The sequence below is a fragment of the Mauremys reevesii genome, linkage group 23, assembly GCF_016161935.1.
Source record: "Mauremys reevesii isolate NIE-2019 linkage group 23, ASM1616193v1, whole genome shotgun sequence".
Lineage (NCBI taxonomy): Eukaryota > Metazoa > Chordata > Testudines > Geoemydidae > Mauremys > Mauremys reevesii.
Window position 1 is genome coordinate 13,652,080 of NC_052645.1, and position 8,884 is coordinate 13,660,963.

Here is an 8,884-nt window from a genome sequence, read left to right on the forward strand (position 1 = left end):
TGGCATCACCTCTGTGCTTTGGTGTCTGTTATAGAGAAGGGTCCCCCTGTAATGTCAGCCTCTTGAGGGCCGACCACTGGGTTCCCATGGCACAAAGGAACAGGAGGGCAGCTTGCACCTCACAGGTAGAGGGGTACAAACCAGCTAGATAAGATACAGCCTGGTTCTTATCTCCAGTTGTGACAGCCCTAGGCCTTAGAGGAGGTAGGAGGGACCTGGAGTGCCTGGGTCCCCTGTGTCATGTAACAGGACTGACTCCAGGAGGGCAGGGTTTGCTCCAGGGTAAGGATGGTGCCACCACCAGGGTTGGTGCCCGTGCTTGGCTCTCAGCTGGGCGAGGGCTCTCACAGGGGTATAATCTCCTCCCTAGGGGATGACCATTCGCCCCCTGGTGGACCTGCTGGCTGTGAAGAAGAAGCAAGAGACGAAACGCTCCATCAACGAAGAGATTCACACCCAGGTAATGGCTCTCCCAAGCCGGGGTCCCTCCCTGGCGCTGCTTTCCTGCGCTTCTCTGCCTTCAGTCCTCTTCTGTTTCTGCTCCCCTGCCCCAAAGGCGGTAACCCAGGTGGGTGTGCAGCCGGGCACTGCCTCGGAGCTGGTACCCAAGGTAAGGGGGTGGGAGGGGACAGTTAAAGGACTCTGCCGGGTCCCTGTAGTTTTTAGTGCACATTCTCTAGCCAAGACCTTCCTGTTGGCTGCTCTGCTACTAGTTACAATCAGGATAGGCCTGTGCTGCCACCCAGAGGCCGATCCTCCTGGAGCCGCACCTAATAGCGAGGCTCAGCCTGACAGCCCACCAGCCCCGGGTTCACTGGGAGGGGTGGGCAGAGAGGTCTGGCCGGTGCACGCTCCCGAGGCTGAACACACACTTTTTGCTTCGCGCCCTCTCCAGTTCCTGGATCATCTCTTGACCGGCATCGAGGATATATGTGGTCACTACGGCCACCACCACTGGAAAGACAAGTGAGTGCGGCTCCCGCGTGTGCAGGTGCGTGTGGGGGGTGAGGGGAAGCTGGGGCAAGGAGCAAGAATTTTAGATGCAGCCTGGCAAGCTCAGGTCCCCCAGTTTTTGCAATGCCCTGAAAGCCTGCTCCGCTCCCGCTCATTCCAGGAGCCCCTGGTGAGAAGCAAAGGGAGGCGGTGCTGCCGCGTGGAGCTATGCTGTGCCAGAGGCCTGCGCTCCCTTGTCCTCTTCCCCCACCAGCCAGGCTACCCTCTGATTCCACCCAGCCGATTCCAGCCCCGAGCACATTCCATAACTGCCTCGCTCTGCGTGGGAAGTTCAGCTTTGGCTCCGCCTCCTGGCTGCCTGCTCTGTGTATGGGGGCTGCCAGAGAGCGTGGGGGACTCGTTACCGAGCGAGGGAGGGATTTGCCAGGCGCTGGAGGGGGGTGGGTCAGCACCGGCTCCTTGATGGAGGAGGGTACAGGATGCATCTCTGCCTTCATTCTCATCACCGCATGACCCAGCAGCCCTCTGCCGTGCTCAGTGGATCCGATGCCAACGCTCCAGGAGCTGTGCTCACCGGTCCTGGATATCCCTCTGGCCTCGATGTCACCTGTAGCTGATGGGCATGTGCGGCTCTTCAGTCTCTGAAGCGTATTGGGGGGCCCTGGGCACAGGGGGAGCATGTCTGACCCCTGGACCCAGATTCCGCCGCACCCAGAGGAACCGAACTCTATTGATCTGCTGGGCTCGCTGGTTCTAAGGGAGGACACAAGGGCGCTGGGCATGACGCTAATCAAATGGGGCAGGGACTTTAGGGTCCCTTCCTGACACATCCCCTTCTCTCTCCCCCACCCCGGGCAGGCTGAATCGCTTCAACAAGAAGTACGTGAAGAAGTGCCTGATTGCGGGCGAGCGGTCCAAGGAGCCACAGCTGATTGCCTTCTACCACAAGATGGAGATGAAACAAGCCATCGAGCTGGTGGAGAGTGGAGGGTTGGGCAAGATCCCCTCTGCCATCTCCACGGTCTCCATGCAGTGAGTATACCTTGTTTTGTTTTTGATGCAAATCATAGAATCTCAGGGTTGGAAGGGACCTCAGGAGGTCATCTACTCCAACCCCCTGCTCAAAGCGGGACCAATCCCCAGACAGATTTTTGCCCCAGGTCCCTAAATGGCCTCCTCAAGGATTGAACTCACAGCCCTGGGTTTAGCAGGCCAATGCTCAAACCACGTTTTGCTTTATAGGGGCAGCTAACTTCTGTCATTGGCTCCCACTGGCTCTAAATCCCTCTTCCCAGCGCCTCCCTCCTCGGCTGCCGTAAAGCCCTTATCTCCCTTCCTCCCTTACCTTTGCCTGTCTGTCCAGGAACATCAATCCCAAAGCCCTGCCCGTGAAGCGCATGCTGCCAGCACTGTCCAAGGACAAAGAGGAGGAGATCCGGAAAATCCTGCGCAACAACCTCCAGAAAACCAGGCAGAGAGTAAGGACTCGAATCTACCCGCAGGCTGCCTCCTTGCAGCTCAGCCCATCCCCTTGGGGGGATGGGGAAGGAGGAGAGAATTTCCAAGTAGGGCAGCTGGGACCCGTGTTGCATTTCCTACCCACCCGTTAGTGTACTTACCCGCCTCGTCCTCATTGTCTACCTGCGTACATAAGAACGGCCAGACTGGGTCAGACCAAAGGTCCATCAAGCCCAGTATCCTGTCCTCTGACTGTGTCCAATGGCAGGTGCCCCAAAGGGAACGAACAGAACAGGAAATCATCAAGTGATCCATGCCCTGTCGTCCACTCCCAGCTTCGGGCAAACAGAGGCTAGGGACACCGGTCCAGTAATTCCCAGTCCTTTCCTCCCCTTCCCTTGTTAGGCTGTACGAGCCTGAAGAAGCACACAGCTGGGCTGGAGGGTGACTTGCTGGAGGGAGGAAAGCTGGCCTTGTGGTTAAGGCCCTGGTTCGGGACCCAGGAGATCTGGGTTCAATTCCCCAGCTTTGCTAAACAGTCTGTGATCTGGAGCAAGTCGCATCATTTCTCTGTGCTTTGGTTCCCTGGCTGTAGAACAGGGAAAATAATCCTGCCTTTGGCGTGTAAGCTCCTGCGGGCGGGAGCTGTGTGTTTTGTGCAGCACAGCGGGGCCTGATCTCAGCTGGGGCCTCTGGGGGGGTGGGTCCCAGAGGGCCCTGGCTGTGTAGTAGGGGGCAAATGTCTCTTGTGCTGCCCTGCACAGCCAGAGCAGGGGTGGAGGAGGGAAGCTGCTGTTGGACAGGCATTGTTGAGCTCTGATCATGGCTGTGCTGTCGTAGCCAGGCAGGAGGGTGAGTGGGGGTAGGGGGGGTCATTTCTCAGGAGCTCCTCGGTGAGCTAGGAGCACAAGTCCATAGATTCTATGGACTTTTGCTGCTCGCTCTGGGGAGGTGCGGAAATGCCATGCTGGGAGTTGCTCGGAGACCTGCTGACAGCCCTGTTCCCTGTGCTGGGGAACACGCTCGGCTTCTCATGCGGCAAGACCCAGGGTTCTGCGGCCGAGAGTGGGTGCCTTGCATATTTCCCATGTCTCTTACCCTGATCCCTTTTGGGTCCCTTCTCAGTTGCGATCGTACAACCGCCACACGCTGGTGGCCGACCCTTACGAGGATGCTTGGAACCAGATGCTGCTGCGGAGGCAAAAGGCCCGGCAGTTGGAGCAGAAGGTGCGCTGGGGAGGCGGGAGCTGCCGGCTGGCTGCGGTGTGCTGGGCGGGGCGGGGGGCGTTTGCACAGAGTGTTTCTCACTCCCGCTGAAGGAGACTGGGCCCAAGTGGCAGCCAGTGAAATGGGGTGACCCTCCGTGGCTCTTCTTCCAGATGCCGGTGGGGTTTGTCCTAAGGTGCGTCCCTCACCAGAGCAGCTGAGCCGGCCCAGAGCTTCTGTCTGCTGTCCGTGCAGCAGGGGATGGTGCATCTGCTCCCTGTGAATCCACTGGGAGCCTCACTGCTTCTGTTTGCCCCGTCCCCAGTGACCCCCGTCCTGGCCCTTTAGAAATGTGAGCTCTCACGCCCGCTTTTGCCTTCTGATTTCAGATCAACAATTACTTGACAGTCCCAGCCCACAAGCTCGACTCTCCCACGATGTCCAGAGCGCGCATCGGCTCAGGTACGTGGGGGCAGCCGGAGGTGGAGGGTAAAAGGTGGCCTGGGATGACGCGAGAGACGCGGTGATGGAACGTTGTTTAAAGCAGCTGTTCTGCTGCACTTGTGCTGACGATGACCCGACCCCTTCTGCTCTTCACGCTTCCTGTTAAAGGCCAGCTCTGGTCATGATGACGCAGTCCCCTGCAGTTTCCTGTTCCTCTTGCTTCCAGACCAGCCTTGTTCAGCTGGATTTTAGAGGGAGTTTGTCACACTGGGAACTGAACTCCCCTCCACCCCCGTTGCTTTGGCCCAGCTACATTAGCAGGGCAGCACTGTGGAAACTGCCACCCCCTCCGGTCCAGGCCCCCCACCAGCTAGTCCTTTGTGTTGTCTCCCCCTCTTCCTCCCTATCCCCCGCCCCCTCCCTCCCGCAAAGCATGTCCAGCACTCTGAGGAACACTGTATTGGCACGGCCTGAATCAAACACCCAGGGAATAGAAAAGAAACCCACATTGCCCTTGGGAGTGAGAATTTGAAGTATAGAGGAAATTGTCAGGACCTCTGACAATTCCTGCCCATGGCCACGAGGGGGCAGCCTTTCCAGCTTCTGGAGTGAGCCATTCCTGGCAAGGTGCAGTTGCTGCTGCATAGGTGACCCACAGCTGTTCAGGGCTGAGTTCCCAGGGGTTCTGAGCTCCCACTGACTTCTGTTCGAGTGGGGCCATGCTCTGCACTCTGGAGATCAGGCCCCGAGTTTGCAGCTGCGCCTCCTGCTCGGGGAAGGTGTCCTGCATTGCAGCTCAAACTGGGCCCAGTGGGCAGGGACCGTGCACTGTCGATTCCCGTGCACTGTCCCGAGCCCCAGGCAAAGCAAATATTCTTGGGGCACTTGAAAAGGCGCATGCAGCTCAAAGACTGTTTTTACATAGCTGGCACCTGTGCTGAGCTAGCAGTGTCCTCTCTCCTGGGCTTCCTAGCCAGCCGGGTGAGTGGGGCTGCCTTAAAGGGGCTGCTCTCGTCAGGGTTTGGGGTTTTTAAGCCTTGAGTGTTCGCTCTTTAGAAGGTGAACTCTGTCCTCGCTCCGGGCGTGAGGTTCGTGACGATTTATTGCCATGTATAAAACCGTCACCCCAAAGCGTTTTACAGACATTGGCTGAAGCCTCTGACTTGCCTGTGTGGTCGGGTAGTAGTGTCGTGAACTCTTTTTACGGACAAGTTAGCCGAGGCTAGGAATGGGTGAAGTGACTTGCCCAGTCTCGACAAGCCAGGAATGAACCCAGGAGTCCTGACTCCGATTTCCCCAGCCCTCCACCCCCCCCCCCCTCCAACCACTAGCTCACACTCCCAGAAGTAGGAACATATCCCAAAAGTCTGTACTCTGAGCTCCCCATCCCCTGATTACTAGATCATATTCTCTTCAAGAGCTGGGAATAGAACCCAGGAGTCCTGACTCCCCTCCCCCTGCCCTAACCACTAGACTCCACTTCCCCCAGTGGTCTAAGAAAACTCCACCCGGCCCTCAGGGTGTATTGAGGGCAGCTGAGGTGGTGACTGTTCGCCCCGCTCCCTCTCTCCAGACCCGCTGGCGTATGAGCCCAAGTCGGACTCAGGGAACCTACCTATCATCACGGTCGACCCGGCCTCGCCCCAGTCTCCGGAGTCCGTCGACCTGGTGAACGAGGAGCTGAAGGGCACGAGCTGCCTCCCACCGTCGCCCGAGGAGGACGAGGAAGGGCTTGTGATGCGTGTGAAGGATCCTTCCTCCCCGGGCACTGACGACGTCTTCACCCCGGGGACCGGCGACAGCCCCAGCAACCAGCGAATCATGCGGTGCCTGAGTGACCCTGGGCCTCAGCCCGAACCCGAGGAGGGGGAGCCATTCATCCCCAAAGGGAAGTAGTGGCGGGTGCGTTGCCGGCTCTGGCCTGCAGGGGGAGCTACTTGCACGCACATGGATTCTTTTATTTCCCATTGGTTCCCCAGGCGCTACACTGGGGGTTTGGGAGGGTGGAATGGGGCCGCAGCCCTGCCGAGCGAGCGTTGGCTGTGGCAGGCAGCCCAAGCGGAGGAGAAGACCCCAGCAGCTCTCAGCGAGAAGGGGAGCCCATGCATTCCAGCCCGGTCCTTCAGCTTTCACGCGCTGCCCTGGGCTGCTTTCCCTTGCTGAACGGGGGCGGGGGGATCCGAAAGGAGCCCTGCTCTACGGGAACCTGTTCAGCAGCAGAGTCGGCTTACACGGGCGCTTCGTGGCTGTTGGAGAAACTTCCCCCAAGGGCAGATCTGTGCTGTTTACCCTGCCTCAGACGCAACCCTAATCCTTGCCAACTCAGGGACTGCTGCAGTGTGTGTGGCTGTGGGTTACTCTCCAGACGGGCTGCATGAGGGAAGCAGGACTCTGGGCTTAGCCTCTGCCCAGCTTGGTTACCCACTGTAAGTTAGCGTCCCTGTCCCAGAGCCAGCGCGGCAGCCGGCCTTGCCACTGAGGCTGTTGCAACCCGAGGGTGTCTCTCCGCAGAGGGGCTGGAAACCCTGCATGTGCTCTGCTGCAGGTGCTAACGCACAGCTCATCTCCTTCCAGCAGCCTCAGCGGTGCTCAGCTCACCCTCTCCCTGAGCTCAGCAGGGGCCCAGCTTGGCAGGGTCTGTTGTGCGGCCGCTCTCGCCTTGCGTTGATCTCCAGCTGCCAGGCTGTGTGTGTCCGTCTCCTCCTCCCGCCCCCCCTCCCCCCCCCAGCCAGATTTTTAAATGTCTTTGTTCAGGGTTAGGGTGAATGCAGCATTTTAGGTTCTTTAATGAGGGGGGTGGGTAAAAATTTTTTTAAAAAAAATCCGTATAGCCATAGGGGGTGACTGTGGTTCCATGCCCCGGAAGTCTCCTTTCGCTCTGCATTCTCTCACTTAAAAGCTTTCGCTAGAAGTACGCTGCTGGGGAGCTTGCCACAAGCCGGGAGGCAGAACCTGAGCTGCAGGGGGGCTCTGAGCAGCGGTGGGTGAGCCCCAGCCCACCCATCATCCCTCCCTATTCTGGGCACGGTCACCGTGTGGAATACCCTGACCCCCCCCACCCCAATTGGTTGGCAAATTTCTGATCTGATCTAGGTGCCTCGTTCTAAACCCCCCACCCAGATCTAGAGCTGTATAAAAGCAAGGAGCGTTTCTGAACCAAAGATGGTTGGATGGGTTGATTGCACATAGGGAACAATGCTTTTTTTCTTTAAACACGGCGTATATTTTCTTACCTGGTGACTTAATGAACATGGTCTGGGCCTTGGGACGTCCAAGCCACTCGCCCTGCCTGGCTGGGGATGCCTCCTCCATAGCCTCACACTGCACATTCCTTAATGTAAAGCTTTAATGCCCCCTGACAGGCAGGGAAGTCTCTCCACCAAAGGAGACAGCCTAGTGGGTCACCGGCTCCAGGGGCTGGGGTTTGCCCGTGTTTCTGTCGACTGTCCCCATAGCTGGTATCCCTCCTCCCTTCCCCACTGATGGACCCATTCAGGGGCATCTCTGATCGCTTCCTGGCATGTAGTACAGCTCCTGCTCCTGTCTACCCCCGGGGCTGCAGGTGGGCTGCTTTCCTCCCATGCTGGGTGGGAGAATCTCCTGAAACCGGCTCTTGCTACGCTCCCCCCGTCCTAAGAGTCTGGGTCTAGTTCTCCTGGGCTGCAAAGCTTTGCTCACCCGCCTTGTATTCAGGGAGGGGCTCCTAGGTGGTTAGTGGCCAGGGGCGATCCACGGGGCTGCCCAGCAAGGGGCGGTCACACAGAACAGCTGCTGCTTTGGGGCGGTGTATTTAAAATGGGGGCCAGGGGGAGGCGGGGCTGCAGGCATGGGGGAGGGGAGGAGGGCCTGGGTTGTCCATTCTGGAGCAGGCGGAAAACCTCCAGTTCTTGAGCCCCCTGTGGGCGCTGCCTCTCCTGTGGAGGGCGCTCCAGGGCGTGCTGCGAGCATGGCTTTACGGGCACCTGCCGCCTAGCCAGCCCTTCTGGTGCCTGCCTTCCTCCAGTAGCATGTAGCCAACCCCGTTGGGGCGCTCTGCTCTGTGCCCTGCGCTGTGCCTTTTAGCCACACGGTGTCTGCCTGCGCAAACGGCGTCCTCCTACCTTTCTGCCTTCAGTAAATGCTCTGTGTGTCCAGTGACTTGGGGGGCCTGGCCGGGGGGCCTGCCTCAACCCAGCCTGCTCCATATGTGAATCCATTCCGCCATCCACATAGCGAGCCTCCCGCTCGCCCAGCCCGGTCGCGGGGCCAGGGGGCGGGCGGGCGGCGTGGTTTTTCTCTGACGTGCAATATCGGTCTGACGCAGGGCTCTCTGCAGCTCACGGCCTCTGAGTGCCCAGAGGCAGGGAGTCCACAGGAACGGGGCTGTCTCTGGGAGCGTGTGCAAAGCTCTGCCTCCAGGAGGAATAATTAAGCAATGAAAATTCTCTTGTATAAAACACCTGTAAAGAAGATCTTTTTTCATGACTCTTCTAATAAATTAATGTTGAATTTTTAGTGATTTTTCATTGACCTTGGACCCTTCTATCCTGCTCCTCTAGAAGCTTCCAGTCAGACCTCAAAGCTGCGCTTGCCAATGGCCCAACCCACCGCCTTGCAGCTAGATAAGTACTATCCTCCTCCTGCTGATGGGGAAACTAAGTCACCCTGGCTTCACTTTGCCAAATGCTAACATGGTGAGTCAGCAACAGGGCTGGCGCTAGGAGCAGGTCTCCTCACTTCTCTTCTGTGCTCTGGCTACTGCAGACCTTCTTCCCTTTAGTATCCACAACCAGCTGCAACCTTCAGCCAGACCCTCTTTTCTCGCTTCTTCCCTACCTCTGGA

General features: G+C 58.3%; 1 protein-coding gene across 1 annotated transcript in view; it reads left to right on the forward strand.

Annotated features, from left to right (window-relative positions):
* Window positions 1-8,561, forward strand: part of SLC9A1 (solute carrier family 9 member A1) — a 53,528-nt gene extending 44,967 nt beyond the window's left edge. Inside the window, exons 6-12 of the mRNA XM_039511453.1 lie at window positions 371-460; window positions 896-966; window positions 1,813-1,986; window positions 2,318-2,432; window positions 3,538-3,639; window positions 4,008-4,080; window positions 5,636-8,561. Coding sequence (XP_039367387.1) covers window positions 371-460; window positions 896-966; window positions 1,813-1,986; window positions 2,318-2,432; window positions 3,538-3,639; window positions 4,008-4,080; window positions 5,636-5,958 — 948 coding nt within the window. The 3' untranslated portion in view covers window positions 5,959-8,561. The remainder of the gene's footprint in view (window positions 1-370; window positions 461-895; window positions 967-1,812; window positions 1,987-2,317; window positions 2,433-3,537; window positions 3,640-4,007; window positions 4,081-5,635) is intronic.
* The last annotated feature ends 323 nt before the right edge of the window (window positions 8,562-8,884 follow it).